We start from the raw sequence: 21,539 nt of genomic DNA on the forward strand, positions 1-21,539 counted from the left end.
CAACAGACTATTATAACCCATGGACGCCCGGAGGAGGTGGGACGTGTGTCATCAGTCACATGACAATGGAATGTGTGGCATACAATGTTTACGTTAGGCTCTTGACCTTTAACCTTTTCTTACATTTCAGTGTAGCTATGGTGCCTGTGGTAGATCCACTGTTGTGCTCTCTAGCAAGCTCACTTCTCCTAGTAATCTCGAATATTGTAAACTGTTATGGAAGATGACAACCAACCTGAGTTAACCTCCCTAGACTGCTCTCCGTAGTTGCTTATGTACAGTAAAAACCACTAGGTTTGATAGTGAATTTCAAGCTATTGAGCCGGAATCCCACCGGGATCGCTGATCCACAAGTTAGTACTATCCTTTCACTACATGATAGCTAAATTTAAGAGAAAATTACCGTGCACCTATTTTTAATCGGGATAGACTAATTACACATACTCTAAATGAAAGCACCGCAGGTGCTGATGCCTCGGTGGAGGTGCCAAAACTACATAACATAAAGCTACTAAATAAAAAGAAACTTCTTCTAGAGCTGAGCTATAAATGTAAATTTTCGTGAGCAGCAATAACAGCATTTAGAACTGTATCTATATACATGTATATACCCAACATAACCCCCTTAGGGTCTGTATCATAGCACACCTGGGTGGGGTTTAACTACCATAAACTCCACATTCCTCATAAACTCCCTTGCCTTGAGGGCGCGCACTGATTTTAACTAGATCTACACGACCAAAAATAAGCTGACGAGAGCAGGGCAGATGGGTGGGGCTCGCTGCTTGGACAAGTTAGTACATGTACGTAGAGCTCGAAGGCAATACATTCGAATTTATGGCAACGTAAACCATTCTTGGCTCCGAGTTTTCGCCCTCGTCCTCGGAGGTTTACTCTGATGTAGTGGACAATAAGTATAATTATAAGTACAAGGATATAAAAAATTTTTTATCTAACGAATACAAAACATACCTAAATAACAGCACTCTTGCAGTAGGCTAACAGACAGGCACTCATGTTCAAGTCATACTGAAGGCTAGTCCATGCTTGCTTGTGTTCTGAGAGTAGCTTCTCTGTCAATGTCAAAAGGTCAGGGTTTTCAAGAATCAGACTGGAGTGCAGCTGCATGGGTGTAGCGTTATTTAGCAATATAAATATTAGCAATGTCGAGGGTATACTAATATAAACGAGACTACTATATAGCTGTATTCCAAAAGAGAAAAGAGGAAAGAGAAAATTGTTTATCCACGAGGCAAACAAAACGCCTAGGGACTTAGGCGTTTTGCTAAAAATAAAACCTGTTTATAAACGCAATATCGAGATACCAGTTTTAATTCTCTGTGTAAACAGCCTCAGGGTATACTTATGGCACAAACTTCACTCTATTTCATATTATGTTAAATGTTACAAGTAACTCTGCAGTAACAATTCCCAAATAAAGCAACTGGCACGTCAGAAATAATTTCCAGAGCCTTTATAATTACAACCATCTCACCTTGAGGAAGAGTCCAATGTACGACTGTACCAACTCAAAGTCTCTGTTAGTCTTTACAGTTTTCAGCAGGAACGTCATCAGATGTTCCACCCACTCCACCGACCCCCCAGACTCTGGGGCAAGGCTACGGAACTCAGCATCTATGGACGCAGGGGGTAGCTCTTTCATCAGGTTCATTAGGGGGGCATCTGAAAGAGAGACAAAACAACAGCGAATGTGTATTTTGATATTTCGCCTCTAAAACACAGCCAGTTTAATGAAATCTGAGTATCTATATAGTAATGAAAGCACCGCAGGTGTTGATGCCTCCTCGGTGGAGATGCCAAAGCTACATAACAATAATAGCTTAGTTTTATACACATGATGATCAAATTTGCTGCGCAAACTCAAAGAGTGGGTAATGATCGACCATGATTGTTGTTAAAAACGATTGATGCCAAAAGCTCCAGTCTAAAATTAATGGCTGCCATCAGCAGCCTTGCAGCTCTCTTCGCACTCATGTAGCTACCAATAGCTAGCGTTCTAGTGCAGAGTTAACTAGTAAGTAGAGTAGCAACACTCGGTAAACAAGTTTGGCTACGCTCTTCTGAAAAGGCTGCAATGGCATTCCAAGTAAGCAAAACTCAGAACGAAGCATTATTTTGCAAATCCACGAATTAAATCCAAGAAAACATGACTAGAAGCCGCCTATAGAAACTCTTACTTGCACTTCATTGATCCTTGAGCAGCTGTAGCAGCTGTAGCAGTGTACACACACACACACACTACCGTATACCTCGCTTGCGCATGCGCACCGAGGCATAATAATAATGTGTCTGTCAGACAATCATCAGTTTGTACTAGGCCACCTTATTATTGAAGCCACTGTTAGCCTGCCCAAAACTACAGCTAGGTTTCACTGACGTGGGAAGTAATACAAAAGGGTTTGTTTTGGTTTTAGGGTATGGATATAGAGTTTTACCCTTATAGTTTTCAAACTGATACACCAGTCGGACCGATATTTCGTGTGTTTATACCTGTCTCTATGGTAGCCCATACTAGCCACAGGGGATCCAATGTCCACGCTGCATTGGAGGGTCTTGTCATAAAATGACCATATCTGAGGACGATGAAAAAAGACACATAGGACATGAATAGGCGTGGTTGTTGAGCATAAGGAGATACAAGGAAATCCGATTAAGATGAATAACAAACAAAGTAGAACAGAACAATATTCATGAAGGATTTGTGGTTACCAAGGTAGCTTCATGAGTTGTTCTAGTTAGTTACGGACAACATTAGCATGGATAGAATTAGAAACAAGCAGTAATAAATAAAAGACAACTAGCAACTTAAAAACAAGTAATTTGAAGTCAAAGATTCCAAGAGCAACCAATACAAGTTCTGGCAGAGAGGCTCATACTGAGAGACAGCTACAGAGAGCAAAGCACAAAGAAGCCCCCAAGTGCTGGTCCATCCTATCAATGTGGGACAAGGAGATGCAATACTACTGGAGATACAGAGTACAGATTGTAAGTGATTAGAAGTGGCGTTGTAAAAAAAAAAAAAAAAAAACTGTTATTCTGACGTCAAAGCATCACAGACATGAGTAACGTATATGCTTAGTACGGAAGAAGAGAACCAAATCTGGTAGTACGGAAAAAGATTGAACTCGTAAACAAGTTACAATGGACTCCATTATCATCACACACCCCAACCTAGACCATTACGGTGGCATTAAACGACTGCTACAAGACTTCACTATCACGGCTCCCATTACAACAACTCTGGCAAGCTGTTTGAAAGTTGGGTATTCTGGTGGTCCAAGAGACACACAATTAGGTGAAGTGTTCCTGTCGGGTGAAAGAGATCAAGTTAGGCACTGGTTCCCGTTAACTGGAGAGGGTGAGAATGGTAGACGACACACAAACATCAAAACACTGCCAATAGGTTCGTCGATAGAAATAGACACGAACAAAGAAGAAGGATTTAAACCAAAACAGCTAAATAAAACAAGTATTCTGACAACTGTAAGGATACCGGAGAGCAAGTAGGATTACGATGTGGTGTTGAGCGGAGACTCATACGGTTATGTCATCAATGAGAAACTAGGCATAAAGGATAAATCGGTAGGAGTATTTCAAGTGCCTCATCATGGAAGCAAATATAATCTCGATCACCTCAAATCCAAACCATCAACAGCTGAGTTCAGAAATTTTTACTCGAGCTTCCATGCACATATCAGTCACGGTGATCACAGAGGTTAAAATCATCCACATAGTGAAGTTATCACAGGCATTCTCTCTGCTGCTGTCCAGAAGAAAAGACGTTGTAAGATAGTAGTCGCGGCAACATGGTTTAAAGAATCTAAAATTGGCAAAACGAACATTAGCAACTGGAGGGACTATGTTGATATTTTCTACTTCAAGCAAGACACTCCATACGTCACCCTGGATCCTAACGATGAGAAACTGCCTGAGGGCTTACAGCTGTCTGTCAAAAAGGTGCGTGTACAAACAGAAATTAATAGAAATGGTAAGACTACACCTACACAGCTAGGAAATTATAAGTTATACAAGTGCCAGCTCCAAAGATTTTAGAAAACAAATTTAGAGAAAAGAATTTGCAGAGGAGGGAGGTTAGTCGTGATGGAAACAGCTTCTTCAATGCCGTCAGTGGAGCACTAACAAACAAAAACACACCCATCCAGCTGAGAGAGAGGCTTGTTGAACACTTAATGGGATTGCAAGGTTTATACTATCCAAGATCAGGAATGACTAGAATATTATGAGATCGTAAATAATTATTTATTGGCCTGGATGGTAACTTCTCGTCTGATATTGAAAAGATTTTGCCCGAGGCAATGGCACGGACACTAAATATTCGAATACAAGTTATCATTGCAAATCCTGAACAAGACGATAAGTTTTATGGTATCGAATCCACCCAGACTGTTATTCAGCTAATACATGATGACACAGACAGTGGTCACTATGACTACGCCCTGCCACGGCACAAGGGGTTACAGAGCAGATTCCTGAGCAGAGATAAGAAAATCCACTATTAGCAAACGGAGGAGCTGGCAGACGCCTCCAGTTCCCAAATGACAGGTGAAACAAATTATTATTATTATTGTGAAGTAAGAAATATATATATATAACAGTTTCTTTTATTACGATTTACAATTTACCCTTATAGTGCTAATCAGAAGTAAAACAGCCCACCCAAAGCCGTATGTCGCATCTGTAATCAACTGGCAAGTCCGAAGAATATATGGTACCAATGTACAAACACTAAATGTCCAATAAGCCAGTTGTGAAGAGAAGACAAGTCGTCTTTTATAAGAAATGCGTTATCGTCATCTTTTATAAGAAATGCGCACTATTACTAATCTATATAGCTAGAAATATATATTATATATAGGGCTTGCCAAATTCTAATCTACGCACTTTGTCCAAGGTAAAAAACCATAACAGCTAGCATTATGAAGAATACACCACCATAAGCAGCACACTGCCAGGGTCCAAAATCACACTCACTAGATCTTGCAACTGTATGTGTGTAAGACAAACCACAATAAAGCCAGATATATATTTTCAATGACTTGTTAGCATAATTTATATACATGTAATCATGCTTCACCAGGGATCTACAACTCTACTAAATAGCTGTTTCTTGTGTAATACCTTCTATTCCATTTTTATCGCAATAGGTAGTTTCATCATCCTTACAGTAGTGGATACATCCTGAAAGTGGCGTGTAGTGATTTCGTCGACACTCTGAGCACTCAGGACCAGCATAATGTCCAAGGCAGACGAAGTAGGGGGGTTCAGGAATACAGTCAAACTGGCCATTTCGGGGAGAGCAATGAACAGAGCAAGTTGATCCATAGTAGTTTTTCTGGCATTTGACACAGTCAGGAAGCCGAAAATGTCCATTGCAAATTATTTCACCATTCCTTGAGCAAGTATATTTATCCGAAGAAGGATTGCAGGTTTTCGTGCAGTCGTTACCATAAAAACCTTTCTTACAGGCAAGACAATCAGGACCATCAAAGTTTTCCTTGCATGTGCGTGAACCATCGGTATTACAATCATAATGCCCCCTGGTATCATCTCGAGAAGTGCACAGCTTGGTACAATCATTCATAGGGTAATAATAAGGTGAGCATATTGAACAAAATGGGCCTGCGAAATTTCCTAAACAAACCCTCTGACCAAGATAATTACAAAAATACCGGTCCGGGTCTGGTATGCAGGTAGAACCACATTCAAATCCAAACATATTCTGTGGGCAGTTATTAGTGATCCTATACTTTAAGTCAATGGTAGCTTTGCCACAGTCGGTACTGGAGTACGATTTAACAGGAACGGTGGCATTTACTATCAGGGTTCTCGGGAAGTCAATATTAATAGTATCGATTTCTTTGTATTTTTCTGCAGTGTTGCTGCTGACATTGATGATCTCTACGCTCAGTATTAGAGGGACCTACACATAAAAACATGCATAATTATACTTGGACATGCTGGAATACGAAATCAAATGAGAGCCCATGCAGCTAGCCATTAATAGGATGACTCTGCTCAGGCGATACTCAGTCATACATGCACAAATGTAAGCAAAACATTAAAGGAGTCACTATATTATAGGGCAATTACCTCGAATGGAATACACTTGGGAATTCTCCTTGTACCATGCATATCAGTGATTCTGTTGGTTGATCTCTACCACTATAGGCCCTGATAAATTTCTTTTTTTACCCATTATTAATTCTTGAAAAAATTTAATGTGCCGATTATTATTCTCACGAAAAATCTGATTATTCCCAAAAACGTATGATAATAATTATCGATAAAATTAAGACGATAGACATAAACACAGCACACAACTGACACAAGATATATCATGATTCTCAGTGTTATCTTGCTGACTTGAACTGATCCATAATACTCACCGTCAGCATTTTTGCCATGAAAACATCGTTATGTAAAACTTAATGTAATGAGCTTTACCAATAACGGACATTGATGCCTATTATTGCCTATTATTCCCTTCAGACACCTATTATGCTAAAATTATTCCAAGTATAATTTATCAGGGCCTATCTCTACCACTCTAAAACACGTACCACCTTTTTGCCACCTGTGTGTCTCACTTGTGTTGCCGCACACACAGCTGTTCAGGAATACAGATTCATCAACGTATATAGGATGCGTGCACATTCTATAATTGGCTGCATCAGATAATAGTTTCAGTACAAAGTTATAAATAAAATCAGCACTGCTCTTAAAATCTAAAGTTTTTCCCACATAATACGTGGCCGGTTGTCTACTCATGCATGACAATGGAACTCACATGCTAGACATAGATCTAGTCATTGCATACTATTATTGTAGGGACAATAACTAGGAACACAAAAAAAGCCTCCTCCCCTTTTCGATTTTTTAAATATGTCTAAGAAACAAGTGATTATAACTTGTGTGGCCTTAGGCGATGTAAGCAAACGTTCAAGGAGTCCCAATTAGGACTTATTAATAGTTCATCAATGGGAATCAGGGTTTCATACAGAGGGGTGGGAGCCCTGGGATTTCCCCCCTGGAAATATGAAAAATTAATAACCAAATTGTGGTGTTTTACAGTGAAGAAAGAATTATAATAATTATACTATCAATCAGAAAAAGCCTCTTATATTCATTTTGATTTAGCCCATGGTACAGTTTAAAAGTTCGATCAGACAAAAGATTACATAGATACGTGTACACAAAATGCATGACTGTATACAATTATTATAATTACCTTATAGCAGTGTACATAGTGTGACCATAGGCTCTGTACACACACTTGATCAATTTGAGTAGCTTTTCTGCTTAATTCTTCATTTTTTTCAGGAGAGGTGAAGGTGTACAATGCAGTAAAACAGTTTGGAACTAGACTAATAGTTTTAAGCACAAAAACCTCCAAATTGCAATCATTCCGCCAACATTTTTTCCGGGGGCTGCCCCCTGGACCCCCCAAATTGTCGGTGGCCTATGGTCGTCGTCATTCCCCCCGCTAGCTAAATATCCTATATGAAACCCTGGTCTGAATTATCCCAATATAATTATACCTGCAGCTAATATCAGTGATTTTGCTGGTATGACCTCTGAACCTCTGAACCTACTGACCACTTTTCTGTACAGCAGTGCGGACACTACATGAATACACAGAATCACCTGACCACCTTCCTGCCACCTGTGTGAGGCTGTGTTTACAATACTCACTGTGAAGTTGCTATATTATAGCCAGCAACAGTAAGCATAACAGCTACAAATTCAGTTTCAACATAATTATGTAAGCTAATCCAAAGGTGTGCACATTCAATTGGCTGCATCTTTAAGTTTTAAGTGATAAATCAATGACATATAGATTCAGCTCATGGAAAGTACAAAGTCATGATCATTGTTTTGAAATTTGGTACTGACAACCCGTGGGCTGTCTATATATACGCGTATCAGGTTAACAATATAGTTTTAAGCAACGGTAGCTACGTACCACACAGCTCCTAAAGTGTTAACCCAAAATGTCGAAAGGCAGTGTTTTAATAGGACGACTCTGCTCAGGCGATACTCAGTCATATACATGCACAAATATATTATGTAAGCAAACGTTAAAGGAGTCACTAGATTAGGGCAATTACCTCGAATGGAGGAATTCCATAATTATCAGTGATTATGTTGGTTGATCTATACCACTCTAAAACACGTAGTACGGTACCACCTTTTTGCCACCTGCATGTGTGTCTACAATACTCACTTAAAGTTTTAATTGCCGCACACCCAGCTGTTCAGGAATACAGATTCATCAACATACAGGATGCGTACACATTCTCTAATTGGATAATACTTTGTATTCAGTACAAAGTTATGAATAACTTCAGCACTGTTCTTGAAATCTGAAGTTTTTCCCACATAATACGTGGCCGGTTGTCTACTCATGCAACTCACGTGCTAGATCTAGTCATTGCATTTAACATACTTATAACTAGAGTATGTCCCTTTAATAGGGACAACAAGTATGGAAAAAATAGTTTTAATTGACTGGAAAGAGAGTGAAACGGTAGCTATACCACACAGCTCTTGCACTGTAACCCATGCAAACGTCAATTAAGGCCAATGGGACGACCTATAAATATATGCCTGCTTAGGTCACACACATTTAATGACTTGTTTCTCAGGCCCTCGCGCTTCGATTTTTTGACCCCTCTTGGATCCTTTTATTTACTCTAATATAATTATGGTAATGATCGCCAGGTTTAAATTTCACATATGATGGCACCTCGTGCCTTTCCTGACTTGTGCTTGACAGCTGAGTGTGTAATTTTTGTATGTGTATTTTGCATGTACTTTTCCTGACATGTAAGGAGGAGTGGCCAAGGTGTGGCCGGAACTTTTGCCCCACAAAAAAAGCCTCCTCCCCTCTTCGATTTTTAATAGAATATGCCTAAGAAACGGTGATTAACTTTGTGTGGCCTTAGGCGATGCTTAGAATGTATAAGCAAGTGTTCAAGGAGTCCCAATTAGGACTTATTAATAGTTCATCAATGGGAATCAGGGTTTCATACAGAGGGGTGGGAGCCCTGGGATTTCCCCCCTGGAAATAATAATGTCATACTAAATTGTGGTATTTTACAGTGAAGTATAATAATTATACATGCATGCATGTATCAATCAAATCTGAGAAAAAGCCTCTTATATTCATTTTGATCTAGCCCATGCATGGTACAGTCTGACAAATAATTATATCAGATACACAAAATGCATGACTGCATTGTATACAATTATTATAATACCCTTTGAAATTTAAACCTTATAGCAGTGACCATAGGCTCTGTACACACACTTGATTAATTTGAGTAGCTTTTCCTGCTTCTAGTTCTTGCTTAAACATTTTGTTTAGGCAAGGTGAAGGTTAGCCTCGATTCCAGGCCGATTAAAATACGGCCTGGTAGTACCAGGCTGGTACCTATTGCATGGCGCATGTGTTAGTTTATTCACCAGAAACTGGGGAATCCCCTTTTTTCTTTCTCTCATCTATTTTCTATCTATGTACATCAGCTTAGCTCTCTATTGCGTTGTTCCAGAAGGCTTTCACACTAGTCTGAAGCCATGTTGAGCTCTTTCTTGTATAGACTAAGAACTAGACAGGCTAGTTTAGTTTGAGAGTTAGCTATTGTTGGGAGACAGGCTCCTACTTATCCTAGAGTACAAGTTGACTTGACCCTTTGCAACAATTCTTAGTGAGTTTAGACAAATAACAACAACAACTGAGGAAGATGGTGGGTGATGGCAAATACAAAAACAAAGGGGGCAGGGCCAGAGCAAGGGGCCCTGCGCACAACAAAGAAAATTGAACAAAACAACACATTTACCACAAACTCATTAAACTATGAACCTAGTAAATATTGCATAACATTAATTAATTAAACACCTAGCTTGTACACATCAACATACCGCCGGCCAAGACCGGATGGTCTTAGGTACATTGCCATTGTTCAACAGTTACTCATTGTTCGTCAATCGGTAGTATTACCGCGAGCTTGGTAATGGGACGAGTGTAGGTTCCATCGGCCGTCTTGATCTGAGCCACTCGCACTAAACCATCCTTGCCTGGATGAACGTTCAATACTTTGGCCAATGGCCATCGGTTGCGTATGGGAGCATCTTCTTTAATGACCACAAGGTCACCAATGCGAATGTTTCTTGTTGGGTGTTGCCATTTGTATAACTTTCCTATAATTATGAGAAAGGTATTCTGTCGAGAATCTCTTCCAAAAATGCTGTACCAATGATTGACAACATTGCCATCGCTTCAAGAGTGAGAGTGGACGAGGAGCTATAGATGAGACATCAGGTAGTGCCTTGAGTGGTCTATTGATGAGGAAGTGTCCCGGGGTGAGAGCCTCAATGCCATCATCATTGTTGTGCAGGGGTGTCAGCGGTCGACTATTGAGGGTAGAATCAATCTGGCACAGGACTGTGGACATTTCCTCATACGTCATCTTGACTTCACCTAAGATCTTGCGCAGGTGGGTCTTGACACTCTTTACTGCAGCTTCCCATAAACCTCCAAAGTGTGGAGCACGTTGCGGTATGAACCGCCATTCTATATTTTGACTAGCAAGATGACCACTGATGTTTTGGTGATTCGCTTGCGTTTCAAGGAATTTGTAGACATCTGATAGCTGCCTAGATGCGCCAACAAAGTTGGTGCCATTGTCGCTCCAAATGAGTGTAGGTAGACCACGTCTAGCGATGAACCTTCTTAGGCAAGCGATGAACGCGTCCGTTGTCAGATCGGTCACCAATTCCAAGTGAACTGCCTTTACCGATAGCGATACAAAAACACAAATGTATGCCTTTACGATAGTTGGTTTCCGGACATAACCATACTTGATCAGCACTGGACCGGCATAGTCGATGCCTACTTTGTCGAAAACAGATCCAGGAGTGATTCTTTCCGGTGGCAGCTGTCCCAACATCTGTGGTAGGGGCTTGGCTGAATACTTTCGACAAGTGACACATTTCCTTGTGACAGAGCGAATGACCTTGTATCCACCAATTATATGATACCGTCTGTTCAGAGAGCTGGCAAGCAGTGTTGGACCAGCGTGCAACAATCGAATATGCTCTGTGAATATGATCACACGTGTCAGCTTGTGACTTCCATGCAGAATCAGAGGGTGCTTGGATTCATAAGACGATTGAGATAGTTGCTGTCTGCCTCCGACTCGAAGCAACTTGTTATCATCAAGGAATGGGTTTCGAGAGATGAGTGAGCTTGAGTTGGGCAGTGGATGGTTGCTGCTCAGGTTTTCAATCTCGGATTTGAAGTGAATCAATTGAACAACTCCGCTTGCTGGAGTTCAAGGGTGGTCAAACAGCTAGACAGGATCCTGTCTTTCCTTTTCCTTTTGGAATTGTACACGAGACGATTGATTTAGCAAGTGACACGTTTGAAGTGGTTAAAATTCGAGAATCGTTCCAAAGGGATTACTGGCAAATGGTCAGACTCTGCCACTACCAGCAATGAAATCTCCTTTTCTTCGTCAGATGGGGTATTGGGCTTGATCATATTTTTCTTAGGCCATTCGATGGAAGATTTCTTCAACCAGTCAGGACCATTCCACCAGAGCTCGTAGTCTAGTAACTCAGTGGGATAGAGACCTCTAGAGGCACAGTCGGCTGGATTCTCTAGTCCACTCACATGTCTCCACTTGTCTGGCGGAATCAGGTCAAGAATTGCAGAGATTCGGTTTCCCACGTATGTTTTGAAACGCTTTGGGCTTCCATCCAGCCAATTTAGTACCACCGTGCTATCTGTCCAGGCATGTATGCTGGAAAGGGGAATGTCAAATACCTTCTTCACATGACTCAGCAATTGAGAGAGTAAGTGTGCACCACACAATTCAAGCCGTGGAATCGACAGACACTTGATTGGTGCCACTTTGGTTTTAGACATGACTAGTGAGATTTGACTGGAATTTGATGTGTTCGTTAGACGCAGGTACACAACAGCAGAATATGCGGATTCTGAGGCATCGGAGAACCCGTGAAGTTGGATCGATGAGATGTGATAGGCTACGTCAAAGTAGCAGCGAGGGATATACTTGTGGGAAAGTTCAGGTAGTTCGGATCTCCACTTGCACCATACATCCTTGATACTTGAAGGAACTGGATCATCCCATTCGAGTCCTTCTTCCCACAACTTCTGGAGTAAGATCTTCATCTTGATGGTAGCAGGAGAAAACCACCCGAGCACGTCATATGTCTTAGCAACATCAGAGGCTAGACCCCGTTTGGTTAGAGTCTCAATTGGAGGTTGATCGGCCACAGTTAGTCGAAAGTGATCTTTACTTGCATTCCACTCGATACCAAGGGTCTTCTTGTACTCGTCGTCAGTGGGAAGCAAGTGTGATGATTGACTATCCCTGAGCTCAGAAGATATACTGTCCAATACCGTTGCATCATTCGAGTCCCACTTTCTGAGAAGAAATCCTCCCTTGGTAAACAGATTGTGTAGTTGCCGCTGAAGAATAACTGCTTCCTCAGCAGAGTCAGCTCCCGAGAGGCAGTCGTCTACATAGAAAGACGTTTCAACAATTCTTGCGGCCTGGGGGTATTCTGTAGCATGGTTGAGAGCGTTCTGCTTAACGGACATGTTGGCAGCAAAGGATGAAGCAGACACACCAAACGTGACTCTTGTCATTCTGTAGTCTGTCAAATTGTCGGTAGGTGTGCTTCGCCATACAAATCGGTGGAGATCACGATCAGATTGTGTTAGCTCGACCGCTCTGTACATTTTGCTCACATCGGCCGTGAGAGCAATTCTATGGAAGCCAAATTGTAGTAATACATCAATCAACGGTGGATGTACAGTTGGTCCAACTAACAATGTATCATTTAGGGAGACTCCAGTACTAGATTTGGCGGATGCATCAAAAACGGCCCTAATCTTTGTAGTGGTGCTATGTTCTTTGTGCACAGCATGCATTGGTAGATAGAACACACAATTGCTTGATTTTCGACTGTCTGTGTCTGGTACCACTTCAGCGTGTCCTAATTTCATGTATTCCTCCATGACTGTGGCAAAATCTTTGAATTGGTTCTTGGCACGGAGGGATCGTTCAAGAGAGAGGAATCTTCGCACAGCTTGCATTCTGGATTCTCCAAGGGGTTTGGAGTCAAGGTTCTTGGGGAGAGGCACAACAAATCTACCATCTTTATTTAAAGTGTGAGTCTCATCAAAATGACGTATGACTGTACGCTCCTGAGGGGATAGATTGGATGCAGCCTTGGGACTCTCTTCGATTTCCCAGAATTGTCTCAAAATGTCATCTCCAGAAGTGACAGTGACGTGATGGGTTGATACTTACTTGACTGTGGAGGACTTGTAGCTTGTCCGTTTTGCCAGCAAGCACCCAGCCGAAGATGGTCTCGAATGCTACTGGCGAGTCAGCTGGTCCCTGCCGCCGGCCTTGCAATAGTGAATATGCACAGACATCGACGCCAAACAAAATGTCGATCCTTCCAGGACATCCAAATTCCGAGTCAGAGAGCTCTAGGCCAGATAAATGATTCCATTTTGAATTGAAACCCACAGGCTGTGCAGGCATATCACAAGTGACCCTCGGGACAACAACTGCAGTGACTGGTATCCTTTCATCGGGTGAAAACGTTGGCGAGACGTGGAATGTGGAAATTGAATGCAACGGTGAGTTGTGAGAGATTCCAGCTATTCCAGTGATTTGAAGATTCTTCGACGACTTTGGTAGCCCGAGTGACTGTACCAATCGTTGAGATACAAACGAGGTTGTTGAACCTGAATCGAGTAGACCACGAGCCTTGATTTGAGAGCCATCGGGGGCATGAATTAGTACTTGACAGGTCATCATGAGAGTCCTTGAACTTGTACCTGTCTGCGCATTGGTCGAAACGATGCTGGCAGTGCATGAGTGTTCGTTTTCTGGAGTTTCTGGAGTTTCAGAGGGAGTTCGACCAGATACCTTGGTTTCAATGTGTAATAAGGTATGATGGGGTTTTTGGCATTGTTTACAACGATGGAGACTTGGGCAATTCCTGGCCATGTGTCCGGGCCTAAAACAGTTTAGGCATAGATTGTTAGAGCGAACAGTTGACAACATCTTGTCGTGGGGTAAGCTCTTGAACTTCGGGCAGGCATACAGTGGGTGCCTCTCGACTTTACAAGTGACGCAGTTTCCGGCTGGTTCAAAGACGTTTCCAGTGTGAGCTGAAATCTTGTGAGGATTGGTGTAGGGTTTCTTGTGCTCAAATCGTCCGCTACGCCTTTCTTGAGTAAGAAAACATGTCTCTGAGGCTTGTGCTCTAAGATCGAGAAACTCAAGTAGTTTTTGATAGTGTGGAACACTGGTAGAGTCCTGACTGGCCCTTTGCCATTCAAACATCGTGGCTTGGTCCAGTTTCAGTTCCAGTATAGAAGTTATAAATGCTCCAGAAGGTTCTTCACCCATTGCCTTGAGAGCACGCAAGTGCTGTTGTACAGAGTCATGCAGGCGTCTGATCTCTTTGCCACTGCCATCCTTTAGGTTTGGAGCTTCGTAGATTTTCCGAGCATGAGCTTGGTGAATTAAGCGTGGCCTGTCGTATCGTGCCTTGAGAGATTCAATAGCCTCTGCGTATTGATCACCAGATTGAGAGAGTCCTTCAATCACTGATTTGGCTTGGCCGTCCTTCAGAGAGTGTCGGAGATAAGCCAACTTTTCCGCATTAGCAACATTCTTGCGACTGTGGACAGAAATGTTAAACTGCTCCCAGAAAGTTTGCCAATTGAGCAGGTCGCCGTCGAACGAAGCAATGTCAATTCTTGGGAGTCTAACTCCATGCGGTTCAGGTGTCGTGGTGGTGAGCGATTCCATAGTGTATCCAGGATTGTAAAGGATTTTTTTTATCTTTACTGATAGATTGAAAATGTCCTTGTCTTGATTACAAACAGCCGTGCTGAGCTCATCAGATGAATCGGCGGCAATGACTACTGCTTCCTTCCTGATGTCTGCGAGTTCTGCCTTGAGATCTGCAAGTATTTCTTGGTAGGTGTGGGCTAAGTGAACTTCTGCAGGATCTCCAGAGAGTGTATTTGCTTCTTCTGTGACTGACAAGAGTCTCGCTTGCAACTGCGCCAGACGGCGACCAATGAGAGTACGATCAGGGAGAGGTCTAGCCTCGACAGTGTCAGTGTTAAGAGTAGTTAGGGCTTGTAGTCTGAGTGAGATATTCATGACATCGTCGTCATGTTCATCAAGTGTCTCTTGTTCAGCTTTGACTTGGCTTTCTTCTATAGCGTCAAGAATTGCCATGTTATGCGTCTTGAAGCTAGTATCAAGTGATTCCAATCTCTTAAGTAACTGTTGCGCTTGGCTTGAGACAGATTGATCAAAGTCCATGCCTTCGAGCTCTGTTAGCTTGGAAGTCAACCTTGTGATGCTGGCCTTTACTGAGCCTCTCCTTCTTTTGAGAGTAGTGAGCTCAGACATCATAAGAGATAAGAATGAAGTATACTAAATGTTTTGGTTTCGTTCGTGCACCTTTGTGCAGGGCAACAATTTTGCACCTTTGTGCAGGGCAACAATTTTTGCACCTTTGTGCAGACTTACATGCACTCTTGTGCAGCCGTCGAGTTGTGGAGTTGTGCACCGTTGTGCAGGTCGTGCGATACGATGGGTCGTGCACCTTTGTACAGAGTTCGTGCACTCTTGTGCAGACGTACGATCGAGTGTGGACTGTATGAGTGAGAGAGGGCTACAAGATAGAGCCGTGGATACCAATGAGTTCGGAGTCGTAGATCCGGTTCGAAGGACCATTTAATGTTGAGCTCTTTCTTGTATAGACTAAGAACTAGACAGGCTAGTTTAGTTTGAGAGTTAGCTATTGTTGGGAGACAGGCTCCTACTTATCCTAGAGTACAAGTTGACTTGACCCTTTGCAACAATTCTTAGTGAGTTTAGACAAATTATTAAACTATGAACCTAGTAAATATTGCATAACATTAAGTAATTAAACACCTAGCTTGTACACATCAACAAGCCAGAAGAGGCTCTCATCTACCTCTATGACGGTTGTATGGTCAGGATTCTTACCTTGGATCTGTACAGGCTATGGGAAGTGTATGGTGCCTCAAACTGCTACTCGCGAAGACAACCCTAGACGTAGATGAGAGCCTTTTCTGTCTTAAAACTAGTGTTCAAGCCTTCTAGACCAACGCAATAGACGGCATAAGCCACAGCTTCACAGAACTCAGTCATAGAGATAACAAGTATTACGGAACATATTCTTAGTAAACGGACTAATTTCCGGTATAATTTACTAAAGGTTTTACGTTCGTAGTACAATTACTCTGTGTAATTTGAAGCGCATGCGCACTATCACCCCTGCAATAGGTACCAGGCCGTATTTTAATCGGCCGAGGCTAGGTGAAGGTGTACAATGCAGTAAAAACAGTTTAGAACTATAGACTAATAGTTTTAAGCACAAAAACCTTCAAATTGCACCTTAGACAATCATTCCACCAACATTTTTTCCGGGGGCTGCCCCCTGGACCCTCTAAATTGTCGGTGGCCTATGGCCGTCGTCATTCTCCCCCCTTAGCTAAAAATCCTGTAACTCTGGTCCGAATTTTCCCAATATATACCTGCAGCTAATATCAGTGATTTTGCTGGTATGACCTCTGAACCTCTGAACCTACTGACCGCTTTTCTGTACAGCAGTGACACTACACAGAATCACCTGACCACCTTCCTGCCACCTATGTGTCATGAGGCTGTGTTTACAATACTCACTGTGAGGTTGCTGTATAGCCAGCAACAGTAAGCATAACAGCTACAAATTCAGTTTCAACATAATTATTATGTAAACTAATCCAAAGGTGTGCACATTCAGCTCTATATTTGGCTGCATCATTAAGTGTTAAGTGATAAATAAACGACATGTAGATTTAGTTCATGTGAAGTACAAAGACATGATCATTGTTTTGAAATTTAGCATGAGTTTTTCCCACACAATACGTGGTTGTGTAGTCAAGCATGACAATGACACTGACATGCTAGTCATTGTGTTAACAACTGTATGGACAATACTATTGTATATAGAGTATGATGTTTAACAGGGACAATAGAAACAACAATAATTTTAATCGACTCGAAACAGATAGCTATAATTATTAACCAGAAATGTTAAAAGGCAATTCTTTAATAGGAGGACTCTACATGCTCAGCGCTTAGGTCATAAAACGATAAAGGAGTACTATTACCGCAATCACCTTGAACGGAAGATTAATCAATGGGAATTTTCCATAGTGATTCTGCTGATATGACATCCGAACCTTCTGACCACCTTTTTGCCACCTGTGGTCACAATTACTCACTGTAAAGTTATCAGCAGCAACTGGCAAACAAAGGTATAAGCGTGTGTAAATTTATCTCAAGGCTGCATTAGTATTCAGGACAACACAGAGATTTTCCAGGGAACTAGATCCAGCTCCTGTCACGCAGCACTAACAAAGTTATATAATCGTGTGAACATAATAATTATGAATAATTGTCCTTGTCTAGCCGTAACAAATATGCTACAGGCGCCGTATACGTTCATTGGTAACATCAATCTGCCATTCTTAACTAAGGCGTGTTGATAGCCATGCATGTCTACAGTCATCCATCAAGCCTTAATGCCAGACTTTTATAATTATTAAGCTTTTATTAGTACATGTTTTGCGAAGGTGGGGGGAATTTTGTGAAAGTGGAAATTGATTTTTCCTCAACAAGGAATTTCTAAGAAGCACAGGTCTTAGGGTACAGTACGAATTAAATCATGAATATTTCAGCAAACTGCATTAAACTTACAGTATGCACTTGTCCCAAGTTTCCACACAATACTTGGTTGTGTACTCAAGAAAATGGCACTTACACCTTACCACAATTACGTTATCAGCTATGAATATCATCATACTAGTTAGTGAAACCACAAGCCACACTATGATTGTTACCAAGAGTTCATTAGGAAGAGTACGTAACTCCACTTAAAATCATAGGGGGCGTTTCTCCAACCTTACGTCGCAACCACGTGCTAAATCAAATTTGCAATGAATAACGTAGTGATGATTGTGATAATTATCACTAATGTTATTCATGAACTCTTGTTGTTACGTAACCCCAAGGAAATAGTAAATGATGTAAAACCACAAATACATGACTTGAAGCCAAATTTGGGGTGCATGATCACTATTTAAAATCGATCACAGTAGAGCATAGATAGTAGCACTAATAGCAAATACACAGTTGGTGAAGTTACCTAATCACTAGCTCTGTTGAAGACTGTTGACTTCTAATTCGCTTGTAACATGGTTGTCGCACGTATGATATCATGTGCAAAAATAAAAGACCCTTGTACGATACCCTCATTAGCGACATCCAACGAGTTTAGAAGAAAAACTCAAAGAAAAAAAATTACAGAGAAGGGAGGTACATGTAACTGGTAATGAGGGCAACAGCTTCTTCAATGCCGTCAGTGAAGCACTAGCAGACAAGATGAACACACCCATCGAGCTAAGAAAGAGGCTTGTTGAACACTTGAAGACATTTCCAAAGCTATACTGTCCAAGATCGAGAGAGACTACAACAGAAGAATATGTGAGAAGTTCATAAGCAACTGTTCACTGGATCCTTTACCATCTGATATTGAAAAGATTCTACCCGAGGCAATGGCACGAACACTACGAATGCAAATACAAGTTATCCCTGTGAATCCTGAACAAGAGGACAAGTTTTATGGCACTGAACCTGTTATTCAACTAATACACGGCATTGATCACTATGACTACGTTCTGCCAATCACGTCTCCAGAAGATACCACAAACACTTCAGAGGCATCGCCTACAGAGACTCCTCCTAAGAGCAGTGAATGTCTACCCCTAACAAACGCAACACAAGTCAAGCGCACACTGTTTCCAAAACAAAGGTGAGAGCTGTACACATGGTAGGCTATATGGTAAAGCTGACTGTGTGTGTGTGTGTGTCTGTCTGTGTGTCTGTTCCAGCTCAACGGTTGCAATGCGACGAAAACCAGAGAAGGGGAGGAGCTGGGAAGCCAAGGAATGCATTACGTAAGAACTATACAATCTGATTGGTGCTGAAATGTATTACTTAAGCAGTCTGCAATCTGATTGGTGCTGCATGATTTTCTGCAGCAGAACGAATGCTAGATAGGGCTGAAACCCGTCCCCCCATTTTATGGCTGGGGACGGGCACGCCCATCTACAACCGGACGTGACACAGACCACAGTAGAAATGCTGCAATCTTATTGGGCTGCAACTATAGTTGCAGCAAAGACAAATCCTGACATAGGCTTGAAACCTTACCTCCCGTCGAGTCAGGGACGGTCAGGCTCCGCCCAACTAGTTTGACCCCCTGTGGTCACAGCTATAATTGCAGTTTTATTTTACTCATTTGTGCACTTCTCAGAAAGACAGGCCGTGCAGCTCTAGAATAATTGGTAAAATTAATAGCAATCACAGAATTTGATGTTAAACCTTTGTTGTCAAATAAAAACGAGCAATAGCTAAGAAGCTTGTGACTGGGTCTGCTTACCTGGATGCTCTAGCACTGCGTTTACAGCATGGGTGCCTCCACACAGTGACCAGGGCCGTAGCCACCAGTCAGGTTAGTCAGGTTTCAACCTGACCACTTTTTCCGAGGTGAATAGGCAATGGTCGTCACTACAGTAAACACATAATGGACAAAAAATGCAGTGAACTTCTTCTGCAGTGCAAAACATTTTTTTCCCCCAAGCGATCATTTGGAAATTCCAAACCAGTTCTGTGGTCTTGCCAAATACAACTTTGCTGTTTCTCCATCATGATAAGAATCAAGATGTTGTGTTCTGTAACATTTGTGTTAGGGCTAAGCTTTAAAGCTGAACAGAATCTAGTCCAGCAGTATAGCCAGTAGAGAAGGGGCGTTACCAACGATACCGGTGTCATAGGATAGAACCTCCGGGCGACAGTTTCTCCCCCGGAGCCTGCGGTCTTAGGACAATGCCTCCCCCCCGGTGGTTTTGTCCTAGGACAGAATCCCCGCCCCCAGGATATATCATCCGGGTACATGTACCCTGTCAAAACCTGTCAAGGCTTTAGTATAATAAGCGTGCGCGTGCATGCGAAATGTATAGACTGTTAGCAATCAGAATGGCTACTCAACAAGAGTATGAGGACATACTGCTGTACAATACTGCTGCCAGCAATGCTGGCCAGAAGAAATACAGAGACGGGCCTTCCACTAATGACAAGAGAAGTATAAGAGACAAAGCTCAAAGATATGCTCTGCAGCAACAATGCTTATACCTGCCTGAGAAGGACAGCACTGGCATGCATAGAATGAGAAGAGTTGTGGTGAAGCAAGAGGAGAAAAGCAGGATACTAAACATGTGCCACGATGGACTGGATGGGATGCATTTTGGGAGAGACAAGACCTATGAAAAGGTATATTTATCATCATATCTTATAAAGTATAATTATATCTGTTTCATGCATGTAGGTTGCTCAGGATTTCTACTGGAAAGGCCTACATGCTGACGTCATACAGCTCTGCAAGCACTGCGACAAATGCCAACGAACGAATCACCAACTGCAGAAGCCCAGAGCAGAACTACACCCCATCCCTGTGACAAAGGTCTGGTACAGAGTTGGTATTGACTTGGTAGGACCTCTACCTGAAACAAGCTCTGGAAACAAGTACATTATCACCCTTTCAGACTATTTCTCTAAGTGGCCTGAGGCTGCCCCACTCCCATCAAAATCAGCAGAAGGTGTAGCAAAATTTCTGTTTGACACATTTTGCAGGCATGTGTGGCCAAAAGTGATTCAATCAGACCAAGGAAGAGAGTTTGTCAACGAAATCAACACCCGACTTTTTCAGTTGACTGACATACAGCACTGCGTATCAAGTGCTTACCACCCACAAACAAATGGCCTTGATGAACGCTTCAACCAGACTCTAGTGAACACTCTCAAGAAGGTAATCGATTCTAGTACTGATGACTGGGATCAGCATCTCTCTGCTGCTCTTTATGCCTATCGCATATCAAAACAGGTAAAATTTTAATTATTATACATGCATGCATATGTTATTTTTTGATTGTAGGCGTCATCAAAGTACACACCCTTTTTCCTAATGTTCAATCACCACCCGCGGAAAGCTGTTACTTTTGATATGGATCAACGAGATGGTGCCGACGCTATAGAAGATAGAGGAGATGCTGACCAATTGAGTGGAGAGGAGACTGAAAATGAAGAAGACGGAGAAGACATGGATGGAATTCTCCGAAGGTTGATGGAAATTCGTGACCGCTGTCACCTCAATGCCAAGGAGAACATTGCTGCTGCACAGCAAAAACAGAAGCAGCAGTATGACAACAAGCATAACTCTTTGAAGGTATTATTTTATATAGCAAACTTTAGCTTATTTTTTTCCATTTTTGTCGTAGAGTTATCCAGTTGGCAGCA

General features: G+C 42.0%; 4 protein-coding genes across 4 annotated transcripts in view; all 4 read right to left on the reverse strand.

Annotated features, from left to right (window-relative positions):
• Positions 1-929: 929 nt before the first annotated feature.
• Positions 930-21,539, reverse strand: part of LOC135334504 (WD repeat-containing protein 36-like) — a 113,902-nt gene continuing 93,292 nt past the window's right edge. The window contains exons 5-6 of the mRNA XM_064529721.1: positions 1,496-1,683; positions 930-1,122 (exon numbers count right to left, since the gene is read on the reverse strand). Coding sequence (XP_064385791.1) covers positions 973-1,122; positions 1,496-1,683 — 338 coding nt within the window. The 3' untranslated portion in view covers positions 930-972. The remainder of the gene's footprint in view (positions 1,123-1,495; positions 1,684-21,539) is intronic.
• Positions 4,861-21,539, reverse strand: part of LOC135334482 (WD repeat-containing protein 36-like) — a 141,585-nt gene continuing 124,906 nt past the window's right edge. Inside the window, exons 11-12 of the mRNA XM_064529677.1 lie at positions 5,161-5,962; positions 4,861-5,025 (exon numbers count right to left, since the gene is read on the reverse strand). Coding sequence (XP_064385747.1) covers positions 4,916-5,025; positions 5,161-5,962 — 912 coding nt within the window. The 3' untranslated portion in view covers positions 4,861-4,915. The remainder of the gene's footprint in view (positions 5,026-5,160; positions 5,963-21,539) is intronic.
• Positions 9,507-13,345, reverse strand: LOC135334496 (uncharacterized). The gene has a single exon (XM_064529705.1). The coding sequence runs from the start codon at positions 13,166-13,168 to the stop codon at positions 11,450-11,452; it is 1,719 nt and encodes a 572-aa protein (XP_064385775.1). The 5' UTR covers positions 13,169-13,345; the 3' UTR covers positions 9,507-11,449.
• LOC135334487 (uncharacterized) lies at positions 13,344-16,037 on the reverse strand. Its single transcript, XM_064529685.1, has one exon. The coding sequence runs from the start codon at positions 15,522-15,524 to the stop codon at positions 13,344-13,346; it is 2,181 nt and encodes a 726-aa protein (XP_064385755.1). The 5' UTR covers positions 15,525-16,037.

Source organism: Halichondria panicea, chromosome 4, assembly GCF_963675165.1.
Source record: "Halichondria panicea chromosome 4, odHalPani1.1, whole genome shotgun sequence".
Classification (NCBI taxonomy): domain Eukaryota; kingdom Metazoa; phylum Porifera; class Demospongiae; order Suberitida; family Halichondriidae; genus Halichondria; species Halichondria panicea.